Genomic DNA, 21,495 nt, shown 5'->3' with positions numbered 1-21,495 from the left:
TTTACAGTCTTAGCCAAATTCTTACAAGTTCAGTTCAGTAAAGTCTGTTCACATTATTGGGAACAACGATCTCACACTCTATGAATTCTTCTAGGATGTTTCTCACTCAGCGGTATGTGTGAGATGCATGTATTGTAGTATGTGTGGCTCTAGTGTGTCTTCGTCGCTGTATAACATTGCATTTTAATAGTAGATCATGATTTTTATGTCTTGTCTGCTTTTGGTTGATATTGGGCTTGTTTCTAGGAGCTGGCTAGTGAAGGCATTGCTGCTAAGAATACCCTCTTGTGTACCCTTGTGCACACATTCATACAATTACTGCGTCATGGATTATCTTTATCTTTGACACATGCGCGCTCTCCCTATAGCCCTGCATGCAAAGTGCCCTAATGCTAAACAGCTGCTCCCCCCCGCCCCCCGCCCCCCCCCCCCCCCCCCCCCCCCCCCCGGCATTCACACAGACATTCTGAATGTTGATGGAGGTCCTCTGATCTGTGCACAGCTCAGCACAGGGTGGGGAGCACCCAAGGCCCGGGGTTCCATGTGAAAGGCATCAGCTCTCAGCTACACTGCTGCACGCTGGCAGCCTGCCCTCAGGGATGCATGCAGAGCTGGCATTCCGAGGGATAGGTGTGATTATGGGGGGCGCTGTGTGCTTCTGAAAAGGTAATCTTGTGTAGAGAAGAGGCAGGGGAGACAGTGAATTGCTTTTGGGGCACACCTTGGTTGGTAAACTCCACATGGGCTTTGGCTGTTTTATTCATCAATGTATTTCAGGTTCCGGAACCACCTGTTTGGTGCGTTAGGGGTTGCTAATAAATATTTTCCAATGAACGAGTGAATGAGGGAATGAAGGAAGGAAGGCTCTCAAGGCATGAAGGGTTTCCTCTGAGACCTTTGCAAAAAAGGTCACAGCTCTGTGGACTAAATAAATACATACGCATAGTTACTGTATATTTTTAATGCTCAAAGGAGGTATCAAAATTTGTTTTTCTTCAATTCTCTTACCTTTTAAGATTTTAAGTTTACCATTTAGTTTAACAGAACATATATTCTTTTAATTATGTGTTTAAGTAGTGAATGTGATATGCCACAGTTTCTTAGCCCTGAATAAGAAGACCCTTGCAGTTTGCTGAGAGTCATATCAAAGCTGGTGAGACCTTTGGGCACCTGGTAAGGTCTGGTTAAGAATTTGACTTAGTCCTGCTGGTAGTGGTAGGGGATTAACCCGCTCTCTGGCAAATCTAATTTTTTTTTTCCCCTCACTCTACCACCTCCTCTTTACATGATTAACCACTCCCTCCATCCAGTAGATCTGGGGCAGATCTAATTTAAGTCACCCCTGCAGGCAGCACAGAAATCAAGACAGTATAATCTCATTATAGAAGAACAGTAAATTTCAAAATCCAGGCTTATTCTACTTGGGCAACATTAAAAAAAATCTATAGCAATTCATTGATTTGCCTAAACAATAAAAAAAATATGTAAATCTAAAACTGTGAAAAGGGAGTGTGCTGTTTTTATTTTAAAATAAAAATGTATTCGAAAAGCAATGTGCTCATATAAAAATATTTTCTATTATCCCATAGCTCTTAGGGGGAAGTTTAACATTTTTTTGGTATTTATTCTTCTAGTCTTTTCCCTAGGAGCATCTATATGAAAACAGGAATGGAAACACAAATGTTTTGTGTCTTGATCCCCACAGTAAACATTTAAATATAGAGCTCTATGTAAACACATAGGTACCTGCTTCCTATTGTTGGATATTTTATGATCATCTGTTTAAAAAATATAAGGAGATATAAACAAGTTTATATGTATTTGTGCGCTTGTGCAAATATTTCTGTAGAGTAAACTCCTGGAAGTGGCATTGGTTGGCCAAGAGACATGCAGATGTTACATTGTGGTACGGGCATTGGTAGTTTGCCCCCTGGAAGGTCTGTGCTAATTTATATTCCCACTGCTTCCACCCACAGTGGACAGACCAGAAAATGAAAAGTTCTCTTTAATTGAAAACGTAGTCATCATGAATTCTTTTCAGTGCCTGGGCATTTCACTGGGTCGGTTCATTTAACCGAAATATCACTCTCTTTTTGGACACTCAACCCCATAGCATTGCTTAATCCTAGGGGGATGGTTGCTGTGGTATTGGTTAGTTTTAGTTTTTTTCTGAGCCAAACCAGCTATGAGTAGTTTTTTTGGTTTTAAAAAAATCACAAAATATTTCATCACAGATTCTGTTTTAAAGATCTTAGATCTTAATTGTACTTGACTTCAGGCTTTTATTCCTGCTCTTTAGAAGTTGGCTGTCATTCTGATTGTTTTAGTAGTAATCTACTGTCTAGCTGCTCTCAAGCCACTGTATCTTTTTCTGACCTGATAGTTCCATGTGTTTGAAAGTGTTTTTCTTTTTTTTTTTTAATTGATTTTTTTTTTTAGAGGGAGAGAGAGGGAGAAACATGTGAGAGCTTAACAAGTAAGTGGCTGCCTCCTGCACTCCCCCTAGTGGACCAGGAATGGAACTGGCAACCTTTCAGTGCCTGGGACGATGCTTTAACCAATTGAGCCACACCAGTAAGGGCTCTTTTCTTTTTAAAAGCCTGCCCTCCTTGCCATGCACTGGGCTTCCTGAACCTGAAACATCCTCAAGTCTGGAAGAGCCATTATCTCTTCCGATATTGCATCTCTCCTCCACTCTTATCACGTCTTTCAGAATATGTAATTAGATGTACTGTGATCCTTTGTCACTCTTGTCTATGTTTCACTTTTGAAATGCTTTGTGCTGCATCTGTTTAATTTCTTCACATCTGTCTTTCAATTCATTGATAAGTGTCTTCACCTGTGTGTACTATGTGTGTGTTTTTTTAAAAATATGTATTTTATTGACTTTTTTTTTTTTCCAGAGAGGAAAGGAGAGGAATAGAGAGTTAGAAACATTGATGAAAGAGAAACATTGATCAGCTGCCTTGACCGGAATCAAACCTCTGGGACCCTTCAGTCCGCAGACCGACACTCTATCCACTCAGCCAAACTGGTTAGGGCTGTAGTATGTGGTTTAATCCATTCTTTATCTAATTTCAATCATCACATTTTTTCATTTCTACAAATTTTGCTTTTTTTTTTCTTTCAGGTTTGCTTTTAGTCATTCTTGATGGTCTTTCTTTCTTTTTTCTTTTTTTTCATTATACTTTCAGTATCTCCTTTTAATTTCCTATGGTAGACATGGTGCATTTTTAACATACTTTTTGTGGTCTGTGACTGATATTTTCAATATTGACCACATTTGATTCTGCAGGTTTTGGTTTCTTTTAACTCTCAGTCATGCAACTTATTTGATGTGTGTGTTTAGATTGTGAACTCTCGTTCCTCAGATGGTAGCTCGGGCATTCTCGGAAGCCTGTGCTTGAGTGAGTTCCTTGGAGAGAATTGGCATCTGCCTCTGGGTACCTGGGTCCTAGCAGAGCAGAACCACTCTGGGCCGGAGTGTTTGGGTCGTGTGTGCTCATATTCATAATATGAATTTCAGTCCCAAACCTGGTGAGTACAGGTCTGTTGATAGGAATTCTCCAGCAAGATGTTTTTAGTTATTTCCATTCTACTCAGCACTAAGGATGAGATGTGTCCATGCCATCTCCTTCTGCCTGGGTTTGTCCCCCTCATGCATCTACTTTGATCTGATCTCCATCCAGTTTGGATCCTCCCATTTATCTCTCTTCCCAGTAGCTCCTGTAAATTCCTGTTTCAGGTCTGGCTTCTCTCTCCAGGTTTGAGCAGTCTTGGCATTTCTAGCCTTTAAGGATTTCCCTTTAAGGCAGTCTGTACTGATGCATTATTATTATTTTTTTTTAAATGATGCCCATTATTCTCTGGTTTTTCTAGACATCTATTTTGGACTGTTGTTACAACCTGAAGCCCCAGTTGTCTGTCTAGCCAGGCATTTTCATTTTTCACATCCAGCAATATTGATGGAAAAAAGGGATTTCACAGACTACACAACTGAACCCTTTTTGTGATAAGACTGTGGATTCCTTTAGATATAAAAATGCAAAACACTTGCTGGGGAGATTGCCTTTGATAGGAAGAGCAGAGACTGGTTAAAAAGAATAGCAAGCCTTGGCTGGTTTGGCTCAGTGGATAGAGTGTCAGCCTGCAGACTGAAGGGTCCCAGGTTCGATTCCGTCAAGGGCACATGTTTGGATTGCGGGCTCAATCCCCAGTAGGGGGCGTGCAGGAGGCAGCCAATTAATGATTCCCTCTCATCATTGATGTTTCTATTTCTCCCTATGTGAAATCAATAACAACTTTTTTTTTTTTTTTTTTTAAAGCAAAAGAATGAAAGATAGCCGCTTGGAACTATCTAAATATCTCTCTCTCTCTCTCTTTTTAAAACACGTTTTCATTGATTTTTTTAGAGGGAGAGGGATAAAGAAACATTGATTGTCTGCCTCTTGCATGTCCTCTACTGGGGATCAAGCCTGCAACCAAAGCATGTGCCCTGACCAGGAATTGAACCGAGGACCTCTTGGTTCCTGGGTTATCACTCCGCTGCCGAGCCACACTGGCCAGGCTAATTCTCTTTTTAAGGTATTCTTTGGTGACAGTGTTTGGAGTGGTGATCATAAGAAGGCTCCGCATAGAATTATTTTATTCTTTTTTAGAGCATATATCTCACTGTGTATTTCGGTAATTTTCCAGGATTGTGAAAGAATGCCATTTCATTGCAGGAGAGTGTTTGCAAATAGACAGCGTAAAGTTCCTACACGCACACCAACTTTTGGTGTATTCAGAGTCTAAGTTGAACTTCTTTATATGGAGCTATTTTGGATTATGCTTTCATTTCCAGCGTGGAAATGTTTGCGGTTTTAACCAAATCGGTTTTGCTTGTTTTCCGCAGGCCCCCGGGATGGAGGAAGTGGTCTGGGAGCAGTACACGGTGACCCTGCAGAAGGTGAGTGCCACACGCGCCACACACAGGTCATGTTCTCGTGTTTACAGACCGTGGGCCTTGCTTGTTTTGCCCTAAACACAGTGTTTTCAGGTGGGTAGTGCGTTGGAGGGAATAGCTGGCAATAATGACCGCATCAACAAAGATTTGCACGCTAGTATATTGTTTTGGTTAAAGTCTGCATAACATAGAAGATTCTAGAGGCTATTGAGTGCATTTATCTACTTCCAGATAAGAACAGGTTATGGGAAAAAATAGAGCAGAAGAGGGGAGGAATGGAAATAACCTGCACTGTTTAAGGACATTGAGGTAGCCTCTGAAACTCTCATAACTTTGATGGCAATATATAGAAAACTTTTAACTCGTTCTGTGCATGTGAAGTCTAAACTGAATTTAAAACGTTGGTGCAGCCATCAGGAGACATGGGCAGTTCGCCTTTCTCCTTATTGTATTAAGTGGTGTTGAGTTAATTAGATGTAAAAAAAAAAAAAATCCCCTTATCCAGTGGTATTGAAGATAGAAGTAATATATGTCACTATATTTAATTTTTTAAAAATTTAAATATTTTTTATTGCTTTTAGATACAGGAAGGGAGGGAGGGAGGGAGAAAGGAACACTGGCCGGCTGCCTCTTGCAAGCCCCCTGCTGGGAATTGAGCTCTCCACCCAGGCATGTGCTCTGACCCAGAGTCAAACCAGCAACCTTTTGGTGCATGGGACATGCTCACCCAATGGAGCAACCCCTGCGAACAAGTTTTTAAAACGACTTCGTTTTAAAAGTCCTTTCAGAGGTTTTGCTCCTCTTGATTAATTGAGGTAATGCAAACAGCTTCCAATGCAGGGCTTGAGAAATGTGAGCTCCGTTCCTCTTTATTCTGACAGCAGCCTTCCAGGGAGGCCTGCGAGCGTTAGCCCCACTCTACGCGAGAGTAGCCACCGACCGTGGGTGAGGGGTTTCTGTGCCGCTGAGCTGGACTAGAGCTACAGCCGTGGTCCCCAAGTCTCATTCCATCAAGCCGCCTTAGTCAGCATCGCTGTGGTTTTCCTGGGCCCTGAGGAATTCTGCTCTCAATCCCTCCAGTCTCTGGCACTTCTTAGGGGAATGGTCAGTTCCTTAAATGGAACCTTCCTTCTGCAACTTCTGTCTTCAACGGAAATTTGGTTTCTGAGTAAATAGGTATTCAATTAATCCGGGCAGGGAAAACACACACACACCGATCAGTGTTCAGGTGCCAAAACTTCCGGGGCAGTATCGTGGTTTCATCAGTTGAGGGGTTCCCCTCATTAGGCCTCATTTTTTAGTTCTGTCTCTTCTCCATGCCCTTCCACCAGCATTTCACTTTCCCCTTCAACCTGGCAAAGGTGAGAGACATCTTAGGCCTGGTCTAGAGGAAGGAGCTGCCTCTGTGTAACACCAGGCACGCGTGATGGGGCTGCAAACCCAGAGCTGTAGGCAGCCCGGCCTGTTTTGTGTTGGGGATGGTTTGTCCCCATAGTGGCCCCAGGTGGGAACTTTTCTTGAGGGGAAGTTTTTTATTCTCTGAGTAGATTTTTACATAATCAAACTCTGCTCTAGGGGTATAGTTCTATCCACCCATATCATCCGGATAATACCTGGAGGTCTAGCTTTCCTGGACACGGAACTGAATTATCTGGGCTCACTGATAGCGTTCTTGTCCATGGAGGAAATGAGTCTGTATTCCCATGTTATGTGCATGTGGAAAATAATTTAATGCTGTGCTGTCTCATAAGACCTCAAATCTAAGTTTACCTTCAGACTTTATCTTTAAGATCCGTTCACTTATTTTTCACCCTCTATTTAAAATGGGCCCAACCAGCTCCTCTAACTTGGGAGTGAAATTTATTCTTTACAAAATACAGTTTCAGCACGGATTCAGTGGTGCCTGAAGCTGTCCCAACTCAGGCTGGGATGGAGAACAGGTGGGATTGGTTATTCAACTAGCACACCCCTGCTTGGACAGAGAGTGTCACTTCCCACCCCCTGCCAGCTTCGAGGAACAACGCCAGCCAGTGCTCTCCACCTTCCCCAGCCTTCGGGAGGCTGTTTCTTTCAGAAAAGGGATTTCCCTTTATCCACCTGCCAGCGGACCAGGATGCCGCTTTATTTCGTTCCCCTGAGCCCCCTCTTCCTGAGCCGGGTCTGGTGATGGGGTCGCCCTTTCCTGTATGCAGTGCGTGTAGCACATCTTGAAAGCCACGTGTGGAAAGGGTGTTCGTTTTTAAATTTTTTCTCTTCATTTCAATGAACAGGACTCCAAAAGAGGATTTGGCATTGCAGTGTCCGGAGGCAGAGACAACCCCCACTTTGAAAATGGAGAGACGTCCATCGTCATTTCGGACGTGCTTCCCGGCGGGCCCGCCGACGGGCTGCTTCAGTGAGTGGCCTCCCTTCCCGCCCCGGCCCCCATGGCCCCCGAACAAGACACTGTGTGTGTGTGGGTGGGGGGGTGTTCATTATAAAGGAATATTAAAAAAGCATATGTTTACGTATATGTATATATGTATGCGTGTGCTTTTATATGCATACGTGTGAATTTATAGGAGAATTAAGGCCATGGCACACCAGTCCTTTGGGGGCATCCAAACAGAGGAAGGAGAGCAGTGGTTCCTTAGGAAGGCCGTTCTAACTATCACCGCTGGTGTTCCTGGGCTCAGGGACCATTTCTGGACATGGAATAGAAGATTGGCATTGCTCCCCCCCCTTCCCCGCCAAAGCGTACCCAACTCTACTTATTTTAAATTATGTTCATTAATTTAATGAAGATACTCTGGCTTAATGCTTGTCTGCTTTGAAAGAGGGATGTGGAAATTGGGAAAATTTACTCCATGGAAACACAACCTTTCCAACTGCCACCCTTTTCCTGGTCTGAAGAGAGAATGCTGTTAGAAAGAATGCATCTCCGAGCCCCTCAGCATCGATTCTCAGGGCAGAAGCGAACGTTAGTCACGTGGCTGCCATGGCCAGACAGACAGCTCCAGAGTGTAGGATCTATTGGCATCCCAAGTCTCCACGGGGTCCTATCGAATTTTGTAGTGCTTCGGAGAGGAGAGGAGAATTTTGCCATAATTTTTGGGGTGAGATAAAGGTAAGAGGGTTCTGCGACCACAAAATTTCTTTGTGACTCTGAGGCACGTTCTTGACTTCTTCCTGTCCAGAGCTTAAGTGGATACGAACCTTCCTTGAGGGTCTGTGTAGACCGTGTGCACCGGGGTAGGAAGGCCGGTGCAGGAGGCCCGTGGTGCTCAGCCCTCACCATTGTCGGGGTTCCTGGGGGGCCCCTGCGGTTTGGGCTCTTCCCTCCCCGCTGTTCTCAGGAGACACCGTGGAAAGTGTGCTGATGACTCCTGGGTTCCTGCCTGGGGAGTCCTCGGACATGGAGCCCTTCAATCCGTATTTCACACCCTTCGCTGCCTCAGTTTGTTCCTACGTAAAAAACTGACAGTGACTAAACGGGAGTTTTTCACATCCCGCTTTTATTTTTTGTTTGCAGAGAAAATGACAGGGTGGTCATGGTCAATGGCACCCCCATGGAGGGGGTGCTGCACTCATTCGCCGTGCAGCAGCTGAGGAAAAGCGGGAAGATCGCTGCCATCGTGAGTCCCGGGCTTGTTGCCTCTCCCTCAGTAGAGTTTTGTTTTTATGCCCAGAAGAAAATGACCGCTTACCTTTAGGCACTTGACAGGCCTATATCACCGAGAGGCCGTTCCCTCTTGTACCCTCTGTGCTTTAGGAGGGCGCTGTAGTGGATGAGGGAGAGGTGTATGCAAATAATGCCTCCCTGCCTCTTTCTCGTCTTTCTTTGGACTTCGTGTGACCAAGGACTCTTTCATCTGAGTGAGTTTTTTACCTTCAGGGCCAGGGTAGACGATAATTCTCCATGAGAATTGCCTAGATTGAGAACAGGGATAAAAAGAGCATTCATGGAGAAAATACGTTTTAGCTCAGAAACTCATTGGTAACGGCCCAAACAAGATCTGTTATGTCTTCATAAACAGAAGTTTCTTAGGAGAAGGTGGCCGTCTGTAGCATTCGTTCAGTTGCTCTCTCTCTCATGGTTGAGAATCAGCAGTGAGCCAGATGCCTCTTGGCCCTGCAGCAGGTCTGCCCTCTCTAGCGGGGCTGGAGACACACACAGCAGGAATTTGGAAGATAGTGAGTGTAAGGGCAGGGTTGGGGGATGCACTGGGTATGTGGTATTTTATTTTTTTTTAAACTTTATATTGCGAAATTTTTTCAAGCAAAAAGTCCAAAGATGAATGTAATAAACACATATGTCTTCTACATGTTAACATTCTGCCATATTGACTTTTTTTTCTTTCTCCATTTGTGTATAAAAACACATACATATTTTTAGTGAACCATTTGAAGGGAAGTTGCATACATGGCAGTTCAGTTCTATTTCACCATATATCTTTTCTAAATAAGGACACATTCCTCTACATAACTGCACTATGGTCCTCGCTAAGAAAACGAACAAACTCTGTAACATCATCTAATATCCAGTCCACATCCTAAGGTTTCTTTGATGGACTTTTTTTTTTCTCTTCCCCCTGGAATTCTATCATAGTTCATTCATTGCACCTGGCCTTTGTCTTTTTCGTCTTTTCTAATCTAGAAGGATTCTTCTTTCTCCCACATCTTCTCCTAACCTCCTCCCTCACCCTCTCTTTTAATGACACTGACTTTTAGAAGAATCTAGACAGTTGTGCATAGACTGTCTCACTTTCTGGATTTCCATTTTTGTAAGATAGTGTTAGAGTCCCTTGGTACTTTTCACTCTCTGAGTAGAAGCGGGTTTTGCAGGCATTGTGTTGAGACCGTTATATTCATTGTCTGACTTGATTCTCGATCCTACGAGGTCTTTATTGTCCCTGTACTCCAGATGAGGAACCTGAGGCTTAGGGACACAGTTTTACTAGAAGGAGAACCAGAGCTTTTAGCCATGACATTCTCTTACGTTGAATTGTGATTGTCCTACCTCCCCTCTGTGCTGTGGTTAACAGGTGGTCAAGAGGCCCCGGAAGGTCCAGCTGGCCCCGCTGCAGGGTGGCCTTCCGCTCAACGAGGAAGACCGGGCTTTCGAGGTGATGGATGAGTTTGACCGGAGAAGTGCCCGCAGCGGGTACAGCGAACGGTACAGCGAGAGGAGCCGGCTGCACAGCTGGGAGAACAGCCTGGAGCGGGGCCATCCGCACGACCGTCCACGCAGCCAGGAGCGGGACCGCGGCCGGAGCCTGGAGCGGGGCCTGGACCACGGCGACTATGGCCGAGCCCGAGAACGGAGCCGCGGCCGCAGCCTGGAGCGGGGCCTGGATCGTGATGACTACGACGGAGCCCGAGACCGGAGCGCGCGCGGCCGGAGCCTGGAGCGGGGCCTGGACCACGACTATGGGCGAGGCCGAGACAGCAGCCACGGGCGAGGCCGGAGCATCGACCAGGCCTATGAGCGGGCCTACAGCCCGGAGGCGGAGCACCGGCCCCGGGGGCAGCCCGATGCCCGCTACAAGATGTCCCGGAGCTGCGAGCAGCTCCGCCTGGGCAGCCCCACCCCTGAGCCGAGAGCACGGCGGGACCGAGAGGCTGACAAGCCCATCGGAGTCCTTCTGACGAAAAACAAAGCACATGAAGGTAGGACGGCCGGTGAAGAAAAGCCCTCGTGTAATAACAGCTAGCTCTGCCGTGGCACGTCCTAGGTCGTGCCACTGACCTACACGCTTCGCCCCGAGTAGCTCACACCGTCCTCATCACTCCCTCGCGTAGGAGTTAGGACATCTTCCTTTTATAGACGAGGAAACTGAGGCACAGAGCGGTTCATGGACTTGCACATCGAACTAGCCCAGGCTGCAGAGATCCGGCTTTTAATTTCGGGGCCAGTGGTTCTCAAGGCAGCACAAGCAGCACCTGGGCACGGGCTAGAAATGCAGATGCTCAGGCCCTTGCCGCTGACGCAGAAACACTGGGGTGAAAACCTGGAATCTGTTAACCAGTCCCCACCCCATTCCTCCACCCCCCCCAATTAGCCTGGTGTAGCTTACACTGATGAGACCACAGGAGAGAATAACATTTTGGTTGCATTTTTCCTCTATGCCAGGACTTAATGCTGTGCGGTAGGTTGGAGTTTGAGAGTTCGGAGAAGTTTTTGGTATGCCTAGGATAGCACAGGGACGTGGGCCTCGGGAATGGAAAAGTACCCAGTGGCTGGGAAGCCAAGTTATGGCCAGGTGGCCAGAAGGAAGGCCAGATAAGCTGACCACAAGAATGTACCACCCCTCCATTCCCAGCCCCCCCTCCCCCCCAAAAAAAAGTGCAGAATTTTATCTTTCTTCTAACCGCTTGCTTTTCCTACCCTGACGTGGAAAATTCCACAAGCCCACCTTTTCCTAAAAGCCATCGTTCTGTGCAAGCCCGCTCCGTCCCCAGCTTAGAGAAGCACCTCCGCAGAGCTGGCCCTCAGTCAGGTCCGAGGGCCTTCCTTGCCTCTGCGCTGTCTCCCTCAGCTTTTGCTGGTGCTGGAGCGTAAGCTTAATAAATCTGCCTGGCGATTTCTGCAAGGTTTCCTCTTACATTCTGTCTTGGGAACCCAAGAGCCCCAACGCTGGTAGCGCGCCCAGGCGCGAGGCGGGCCGTGGCCAGGCTGCGGGTCCCACGTCCAGTCCAGGAGTCACTAAAACCCTGTGGCAGCGAGGGGAGCTCCCAGCCCCTGCCGTTTAGGTGAGGATTCTGGAACTCAGAGGGGAAGCAGCTTGCCCACATCTTGAAGCCAGGGGGTGGGTGGTGGAGCTAGAATTCAAATTTCCATTGGGGAGAGGGGACAAGCAGGTGAATGGGTGGGCTGTAGAACCCGTTGGTGTGATATTCCTTGCATTGGTTTTTGGCTTCTGACTTTTTATTTTTTCATTTTTTTTATTGATTTTAGAGAAAAAGGGAGAGAGAGAGAGAAATATCAACGATGAGAGAGAACCATTGGTTGGCTGCCTCCTGCATGCTCCCTACTGGGGATCGAGCCTGCAACCCTTGGCCAGTATCAAACCTGGGACCCTTCAGTCTGCAGGCCAATGCTCTATCCATTGAGCCAAACTGACGAGGGCTGGCTTCTGACTTTTTACAGTTCTTGTAACAAATCTTTTTTCTTGTTCTCTAATTGTTCTCCTTTCAAAGGGGGGGGGGGGGGGGGGGAGAAGCAAAGTGAAAAACTTAGTGCTGTCCAGGTTGGAAAGTTGTCTTAAATAGACTATCTCTGAGAAATATGCATCTCAGGAGGCTTAAAGATTCTATAGACTTTTTCTTTCTTTTTAAAAAAAATATTTTTTTATTGACTTTTTACAGAGAGGAAGAGAGAGGGATAGAGAGTTAGAAATATCAATGACAGAGAATCATCGTTCAGCTGCCTCTTGCACACCTCCTACTGGGGATATGCCCGCAACCAAGGTACATGCCCTTGACCGGAATCGAACCCAGGACCTTTCAGTCCGCAGGCCGATGTTCTATCCACTGAGCCAAACCGGTTTCGGCTCTATAGACTTTTTCTAACCTTTTATAATGACATTAATTCATCAACCCACAAGAAATGCAAAACTGTACTAAGTACAGTGTTTTTTCTTTTGAGAGTAATTCAGTGTTCATAAAACCTCAGAGCTATGCTGGTTTTAATTAAATACTTTATTGCTTTGCCTGGTTTGTTTACCCCTTTTCTTCACACACTGAAATATTTTCATTGCTAAACCCCACACAAGATAAGCTGTTACACATGAAGGCCTTTCTGTGGGCAGTGCCAGCAGAATTGTGTGTATGTGTGTGTGTGTGTTTTATCTCCCCAACATTTTATTTAGAAAAGTGTTAATTTTATAGCGAATACTCATACATAGCCTTCACCTAGTTTTAACATCATTAACACATTGAACAGTTGTTAACATTTTGCCACATTTGTTCTCATTCTCCTTGCCTTTTTCCACTCTTTCCTGCTCCTTTTCCCTCTCCCTCATCCCTCCTGCTCCCTTACTCCCTGTCTCCCAGTAGGGTTCTGGAACCACTTAAAAGGAAGTTTCAGGCAACGGACAAATAATTCACCCTTAAGTATTTCAGCAGGTATCCCCTGAGGCTAAGAACATCTTCCTACATACCCGTAATGCCTTTATCACAATAGCATTAATATCCGTTTTAATATATTACAGTGTAGTTTATTTTGCAGTTGCTCTAGAATAATGTGACCCACCCCCTACCACCTCTTCTCCACATTGGGTCAGGGATCCTCGTGAAGATTCTTGCATTTAGTTTTTATGCCTCTTATTAATATGGAACAGTCCCTCTGTCTCTTTTATTTTGTATGACATTGACTTTTAAAAGTATATATTTTATTGATTTTTAGAGAGAGAAGAAGGGAAAAGAAGAGAGAGAGAGAGAGAGAGAGAGAGAGAGAGAGAGAGAGAGAGAGAGAGAGAGAGAGGGAAACATTGATTGGTTGCCTCCCGTTAGGACCTCAACCAGAGATCAAACCCATAACCTGGGCATGTGTCCTGACTGGGAAGTGAGCCCGTGACCTTTTGGAACAAAGGACAACACTCAGCTAAGTAAGCCACACTGGCCAGGGTGACCTTGACTTCTTTTGATGCCTCTAGGCCAGTTCTCTCACAGAATATCCCACATTCAGAGTTGATTTTCATCCGTCTTTTTAAATAGTCCTGAAAATCAGACTAAGTGTTCTGAGCAAGCTGATGAGGTGGGTATCTGTTTCTGTTCGTCCTCCAGAGTACGGTCTCCGGCTGGGGAGTCAGATCTTCATCAAGGAGATGACCAGCACTGGTCTAGCCACCAAGGACGGCAACCTGCATGAAGGGGACATCATCCTCAAGGTGGGTGACCGGGCGAGAGGACGGTCAGCTTCCAGCTGGGCTCCTCGCCTGCGTGACCACATTCAGGTGGAACACAGTGGAACGTGGCCGCACGGGGACGCGGTATTAGGACAGAGGCTGGGAAGAGCAGCACGGGGAGACCATTTTTATCAGAAAAACCAGACTTGGAGAACGCTGTCCTAGTTTAATAGCAGTTTTTAAAAATATATCACTGAATACTTTTTTTTTTTTAACCCCCTTCCCTGTTTGTTTAAAGTTTAAGCTCCTAGTCCCTAAATGAAGGAAAGATGAGAGGGAGAGTTGGTGGTATATGAATGCTGAATATTTAATAGTTTTTGTAAACCTCTCTGGTCAGGAGACACCTTCCGGAGTAAGCCAAACCATCGTCTTGAGCTTGGAAGGTAAATAAATTAGCAGAGTAACTTAAGTACACAACAGCACTCTCATGCCTGTATTTGGGATCCAGGCATGCAGGGTTATAGTTAATTGAAAGGATAATGCATTTTTACTCAGCGTCCCCCCTCCCCCCCCTTTACTCCATCCCCCTAAATTCCAGGTCTGTTTGAATAGACGAGCAAAGTCTTTGACATTTTTTTAGTGGGAAATGTTGGTTTTCTCCTTTGCCGTGAATAGCTGTATTGCATGTACCATTCCTGTGCTTTTTGAACACAGATAAACGGCACTGTAACCGAGAACATGTCTTTAACGGATGCTCGGAAACTGATAGAAAAGTCAAGAGGAAAACTGCAGCTGGTGGTGCTGAGAGACAGCAAGCAGACGCTCATCCACATCCCGGCGCTAGATGACAGCGACTCCGAAGGTAAAGAGGAGGCTGTGAGCAAGGCTGGAAGCCCCGTTGCGTCCGCATGCTCACCTCTGTCTAGCCCAGCCATCCCACGGGAAGTTCAGTTGCTAGTGAAAGCCTCTCTGTGAAGCTCTGATTCCGAAAGAGAAGTGTTCGGTTCTTACTGTCTTGTTAAAGTGTCTGTTGAAATTCGGTTTCCCATGCGAGATTCTGGTGCACTTGTGAGCTCCCAGTGGACACGGATTAGGCTGCTGAAAACAAAATATGGTAGTAAAACTCGTATTCACGAGAAGTTCAAAGAACCACATACATTTGTAAATCGCTCATTCTTGCACGTGTTTTTTAATATATCTTTATTGATTTCAGAGAGGGAGAGATAGAAACATCAATGATGAGATAGAGTCATTGATCAGCTGGCTCCTGCATGCCTCCCTCTGGGGATTGAGCCCCTGACTGGTTTATGGGTTGACACTCAACCACTGAGCCACACCAGCTGGGCTCTTACGTTTTTTTTAAAGTGACTTAATATTTCCAACAAAGAGAAGACAATCTGGAGGATAGCCTAAACTGGTAGACACTGTAATGAAGAATCAGAATGGCTTATATTGTGTATTCAGTGGTTAGCAATCCATGTCACTTCTTTTCTTCTAAGGCATTATATTCATTTCTCAAATATGAATTATACCCAGGATAATACTTGAATCATCTAACAATTACCAATAAACATAAATAATCACGATATATCCTACTGAACCATCTCAAATTGCCTTTGTGTGGCGAAGTTTAGAAAAAATAGTATTAGGTTCTCAAGTGTTAAAACAGATGTTGATTTTAAAAAGAATGGCTGTCTAGAGCTTAGTTTAATTTCCGTTATATCCATCGTCTAAGCCGTTGTTACTGCTATGAACAGCGCAGAGAAGTCATCCCAGCATGCTGGGAGCCTGGCGTGTGTTGCCTTGCTTTTCAAAGTGTGGTCCTCACCCCACTGGCAGCCTCAGCAGCATCTGGGAGCTTGATACACTTGCAGTGTCTCCGGCCTCACCCCAGGGACAGCTGCATTCTCACCCCAGAACAAGAGCGTGGATGGTTTTGTGTGTGCATTAATGTTGGAGAAGCATATACGGGTGACCCAGTAATTGAACTTTGAGTCTTCAGTAGCAGCTTTGATTGAAAGTGTGATGAAAGAGGGACCTAGAATTCTTTATTGGGCTCTCTCTTTATTAATTAACTAGAGGCCAAATGCCCTAAATTTGTGCAAAGGGCTTGGCCCTCACAGCCACGGTGGCTTGCCTTAGTCCTCGAAGCCCCGGAATGCCAGATATTTGGCCATCTGGTCTAATTAGCATATTGGGCTTTTATTATTATAGATGCCCTCCCCTTCCGACAGAACATGCTAGAAAAAAATGTATATACGAACAGTTCATAATCCCACTATCAGGTTTTTTTTGTTTTTGTTTTTGTTTTTCACTTTGGGAAAAGTATTAGACTAATAGCACATTTACCGCCTGCCTCTCTTCTATTTCCCCTGTTTCCTAACCCGAGCGGGGATAATGTCTGGTACAAGTCTTTTAAACATTTCATGGCAAAGTCTTTTCTTATTGTTGAAACCAGATCTCTCGGAAATAGAGTCAAACCGATCGTTTTCCCCAGAGGAGAGACGGCAGCCGTATTCCGACTACGACTATCATTCCTCCAATGAGAAGCTGAAGGAAAAGCCCAGGTGAGGCGATGTGTGTTTCCCCTCGCACACGCCGCTGTGCATGTGCACACAGAGGTGCGTGTGCACCGGTCACATGATGAGATGTTTACGTGCCGTGTGCTTAAGTTCCAGGGAGGACATCCAGAACAGATGGTCCCGGATCGGCTCCACACCCACTCCCTTCAAGTGCGCAGGGGACATCGCAGCCGCTGCAGAGACTAGCCAGGAGCCCAAACACCAAGAGGAAGCCCCCGGTAAGGCTCACTTTATTTACTTATTTTAAATACATTTTTATTTATTTCAGAGAGGAAGGGAGAGGGAGCGAGAGAGAAACATCAATGATGAGAGAGAATCACTGCTTGGCTGCCACCTACACAGCTCTTGAGCCTGCAACCCGGGCATGTGCCCTGACCAGGAATCACACCATGGGTGAGGCTCATTTTAAATAAATAAATAGTCCCTTTTAGAAGTTTCTGCTCAGTCAGTCCAGAGGATGGCTGGAAGGAGAGAGAAAAATTACTTGAAAAGTCATCCTCAAAAGGAAGAGACACCTTGCATTTTAGAGGTTCATTTCTCACTTACTTAGGAACGATTGGCACCTGCCATCTTAAAATTAAACTTCACTCTAAAGACTTAACATTTGTGGTATAATGTGATGACACGTATGTAGCATAGAGGTACAGAATTGAATTTTTGGTGGGTTTTGTGATCTTTATATCTTGAGACACACACACACTCCTTTTAGTCCAAGTCGATAATGACAGGTGCTTTCTAACCCACAGCTCCTCAACCGAAAGCATTACCGAGGACTTTTCTTCGTCCCAGTCCTGAAGACGAAGCGATTTATGGGTATGTGCTCCCGTCTCTCTTTCCCTGTCTTCTTCCCCATAGCTCTTTCTCCTGAACTGAAAGCCAGAAGAATGGTGTTTTTGGTGGTTTTTTTTTAGTGATGGGTGGTGATTTTGCATGTAATCAGCCACCTTGTACTAACCCCTGTTGCCAGTGTTCATGAGAAAGAGAAATCATTTGTGGGGGAGTGAAGTGTGGAAGTGGGAGAAGTGGGTGACGTTAGCTGGTGTGTCCTTCCCTGGCCACAGAGTGTGATTCTGGATGTTTGAGTTTGGCAGCTGGGTAACAACAGACAGGGGGCTTGCTGCTTACCAGGTGCCGCTGTTGGGCTGCAGAGACAGGAGGATCCCAGGGTGGGGGAGGGACGGGGACGCCATGCTGGGCACTTGACCATGGTCAGTGTTCAAGAGCAGCAGCTCCTGGATGAGGAGGTGGCTTCTTGAACCCGGGCTGTGTGTCCGTTTGGCAGGAGCCCTGGCTCAGCGAGAGGCTTGATTAGTTTATACGGCCTTGATTTTAACCCTAACCTTGTCCTTCCTTTGCTTTCTAATCTGGAGTGAGCTCCCATGGACATTCTATGTTTTCACTTCAACACTGGTAAAGTGGGCCTGTTATATTCATCGTACAGTCCCAAGGAAGATAATATTAACACATGCCAGGAGAAAAATGAGACTATACATCACTCTATAGAAAGAAGAAATTAAATCTCTTAATCTGCTCATGTTGGTCCCCTTTTACATAAATAATCTTCCGTTTTCCCTCTCGGAAACTGGAACCATCGAAGCCCCAACACCAAGATGGTGAGGTTCAGGAAGGGGGACAGCGTGGGCCTGCGGCTGGCCGGTGGCAATGACGTCGGGATCTTTGTGGGCGGCATTCAAGAGGGGACCTCGGCAGACCAGGAAGGCCTTCTAGAAGGTGACCAGATTCTGAAGGTAAGGAAAGCCCCGTCCTGTGTCTGGAAGTTATTGGGAAAGAGTGGGGTTTCTGGCTGTCTTCTCTAAGGGAGGGGGAAGGGGTCCCACTTGTGAAATAGGCCGGCTGCAGGTTTGTCAATGCCCGCTATCAAGGTCTCAGTTTCCCTGAAATGGGTCTTGTCTTCTCAGTTCTGGACCCAAATTCCAGGGTGGGAATTTATAATGTTCAAGACCCTTTTTATTAACAAACAAACAAACAAAAAATCAAGACTGTAGCTAAAGCCTAGGAAGAAGATCTTTCAAAATATCTTGCTGCCCTAGCTGGTTTGGCTCAGTGGATAAAGCGTCGGACTGTAGACTGAAGGGTCCTGGGTTCAATTCTGGTCGAGGACACATACCTCCTGCCCTGTTTGGGGCCAGTGTGGCAGGCAACCAATTGATGTATATCTGTCATATTGATGTTTTCCTCTCTTTGTCTCTACCCTTCCTTCCACTCTCTAAAAAGTCAATGGAAAAATATATTTGGGTGAGGTTTAACAACAAGACAATCTTGCTAATTTGGGTTTATTTTATTTAAGTATATATTTATTGATTTCCGAGAGCAAGGGTCAGGGAGAGAGAGATAGAAATATCAATGATGAAAGAGAATCATCTGTCAGCCACTTTCTGCATGCCCCCTACTGGGGATCAAGCTCACAGCCCAGACATATGCCCTCACCTGACCGGGATTTGAACCGTGACCGCCTGGTTCATAGGTCGACGGTCAACCACAGGTCTGCTAGCCGACCTGTAATTTTGTCTTTCATCGATTCCCCTGTCTGGTTGTCACTCTCAGGGCAGTGTGCTGTAATTGAACAGAGGTGGGTGTTGGCACCAGATTGTCTGATTTGAATCCCATCCCAGGCCCTCATTAGTCCTGTGACCCTGGCTCAACCCCTGAGACTCGGGTTTCTGTCTCTGTTCAGTGGGGATAGGAACACCAGCCGTGCAGGGACCCTGGGAGATGAGCGCAGATAACACAGGCACCTGGCGGAGTTCCTGGCACAGAGCACGAAGGACCATGTCCCTTCTGCGCCTGCTGGAAAAGAATAAGTGGCTGCCGCTGGATGTGTTATTGACATCCGAAGCCTCCCAGGAGGGGGCTTTCTTGGTTAATCAAATATTAGAACTTTTAAAGTTACTCTATAGGAGTTTGTGTAATCTCTTGGTTTTAAAAAGTGATAGCCAACGCAGCTTGGACGTTTTATGCGATAGGTGTGATGTATTTCCCAGGGACTTCGGAATAAACTTCAGGAAGGTCAGGTACCTCTCGGCTGTTCCAAATACAAAATGCTGGGATTCCTGCTTCTGTAAGCGTGCATCTCCTCTGTGGGAGTTCCTAGGGGGTCTGGGAAGAGCATCTGGGCTCAGAGGAGAGGGGTGTGAACGTGGAATTCCCGAGGGAGCAGGACGCAGAGCACCAAGCGGGCAGCCCTCTAGGCTCTTGGCTCTTGGCCCCGCTGCAGTAGGTGAGCTTTCATTTCTGGAGCACACGAAGGGCAAACCTAGATCGTGAGCTTGGCGGAAGCTGTCCAGTGACATTCTAGACCCTCTTTGGCGCTGGTCAGGTTCCTAGAAGACGCAGTGTACCTGAGTGAACCTTGTGGTGCCACCTGATCCTAGGAAACATCACTTACCAAGTGCTACTGATAAGAGTCCCATCCAGTGCCAGCTCATACCAATTTACTCCTGGGCCGATGCCAAGGGAGAGAAAACGTGTTTCCTAACTAGTATTGGGGCCGTCGGAAGCCAGGTTGGAGTTATGGAGCTTTTGCTCAGGAAGGATCAAGAGTAAAATATTTTTTTATTTAGGGGGAAAAAGGTTTTCTGAATTTCCATGGGAAAAACGAAATAGGGAATTCACAGAGGGACTTGACAGGTTGACCTCTCTGTAAGTCGCTAGAGCTGGGAGAGTCACTTCCATGGGTAAAAGCTGTGGTATGCAGCGTTTATTCTTAAGAAAGTGTCTTGTTTCCTGTTTTCACTTGGCGACAAGGAAGAAACCGTGGGAACTGGCTTCCTGGCTCCTGATTGCGAGTCAGTTTTCTGAGGACCACAAGAGGGGTGAAAAAGATGGGCAGGGAGGCCAATCCACACGCATGAGCCGAGGCTGACACAGACGCCTCTTTGGGCTCCCAGCGGGCACCGGACCCTGTCAGCTCCTAAATAGACAATAAGAGGTTTTTCCTTGGAGAGGACTGTACAGTCTAATTTTCAAAGAGTCAACGTGCTGCCCCGTTGTTGTTGTTTCTACTTGAATTTGTTTCAGAACTCCTTTACATGGTGACATTGAGTCTGTGTGGTGCACCATGTACAGGCGCCAGCCACTGTTTTGTATCCCAGGGGTTTGAAGTGCGGCTCTTCCTTTTGCCAGGTGACAGCCTGACCTGTGGAGAGAAGACAGGAGTGGGCTGTGCCCAGGGAGTGTGTGGTCTGTAAATAACAGAAACAGACATGCCCTGGGGCGAGGCCGGGCTGTCTCTCTGCTTATTATTGGCCTGGCAGGGTTGTCATTTCCCTTTCAGAAACTTTTAGGGGATGGAAAAGAAAAAAAGAAAAACAAAAAACGCCTCTAAGTTTGCTCATTAACCATGTGGATTTTACAGTGTAGCTACCCTGGGTGCTTAAATTTTGACTATTAAAAGTGTTTTGGCTTAATGGAAGGTCAGTTTCACATGGCGGTAGAGATGGACAGAGGGACCTTTAGGGCTTTCTCCAGGCCTATGTCCCTCTTATGTAAATAAACAAATAGAAGCATATGCATTCATATAAAAACATACATGTGGCCATTTATAGACACAGATGTAGATCTACAAATGGCATAAGAAAGCATCAGTGACAAAGTGCAATCAATGACCCCTAATTGGGGGATAGAGAGATGAGAATGACAGTTGTCTTAAGTGCTAAATATTGTTTCAAAGGGAAAGTTAATGTGGTTGCTTTAGCAGATCATTTTATTTTAAAAGTACCGAGTAAGCCCTAACCAGTTTGACTCAGTGAATAGAGCGTCGGCCTGTGGACTCAAGGATCTCAGGTTTGATTCCTGCCAAGGGCATGTATCTTGGTTGTGGTCACATACCCAGTAGGGGGTGTGCAGGAGGCAGTTGATATTGATGTTTCTCTCCCATCAATGTTTCTAACTCTCTCTCCCTTCCCCTTCCTCTCTAAAAAAATCAATAAAATATATTAAAATAATAAAAATAAAAGTACCAAATAAGTTTTAGTTACTACCTGTTTTCATTGGATTATAAATTCTAACATTCATTAAATCATACCATTTTAACATTAATGAATGAACTGCTTTTAGTAATAAAGCAGTACTCTTTGATTAAAGGATTCTACAATCCTCAATGACTGAAGAACATATTTCA

The 21,495-nt window shown here is 45.7% G+C and overlaps 1 protein-coding gene across 11 annotated transcripts in view; it reads left to right on the top strand.

The window, feature by feature from the left end:
* Positions 1–21,495, top strand: part of TJP2 (tight junction protein 2) — a 107,092-nt gene that overhangs the window by 65,716 nt on the left and 19,881 nt on the right. For 8 of the 11 annotated variants that reach the window (XM_036433870.2, XM_036433862.1, XM_036433865.2 and 5 more), the window contains 10 exons: positions 4,895–4,948; positions 7,216–7,340; positions 8,457–8,559; positions 9,970–10,594; positions 13,712–13,815; positions 14,488–14,635; positions 16,232–16,340; positions 16,446–16,573; positions 17,102–17,168; positions 17,953–18,103. In XM_036433870.2, coding sequence (XP_036289763.1) covers positions 4,904–4,948; positions 7,216–7,340; positions 8,457–8,559; positions 9,970–10,594; positions 13,712–13,815; positions 14,488–14,635; positions 16,232–16,340; positions 16,446–16,573; positions 17,102–17,168; positions 17,953–18,103 — 1,605 coding nt within the window. In that variant the 5' untranslated portion in view covers positions 4,895–4,903. Of the gene's footprint in view, positions 1–4,888; positions 4,949–6,782; positions 6,886–7,215; positions 7,341–8,456; positions 8,560–9,969; positions 10,595–13,711; positions 13,816–14,487; positions 14,636–16,231; positions 16,341–16,445; positions 16,574–17,101; positions 17,169–17,952; positions 18,104–21,495 lie in introns of those variants that run through there. The other 3 variants (XM_036433861.1, XM_036433866.2, XM_036433869.2) reach the window with 2 other exon arrangements.

This window comes from Pipistrellus kuhlii, unplaced genomic scaffold (genome assembly GCF_014108245.1).
Source record: "Pipistrellus kuhlii isolate mPipKuh1 unplaced genomic scaffold, mPipKuh1.p scaffold_m20_p_12, whole genome shotgun sequence".
NCBI lineage: Eukaryota > Metazoa > Chordata > Mammalia > Chiroptera > Vespertilionidae > Pipistrellus > Pipistrellus kuhlii.
This window is presented reverse-complemented; position numbering and strand designations above follow the sequence as displayed.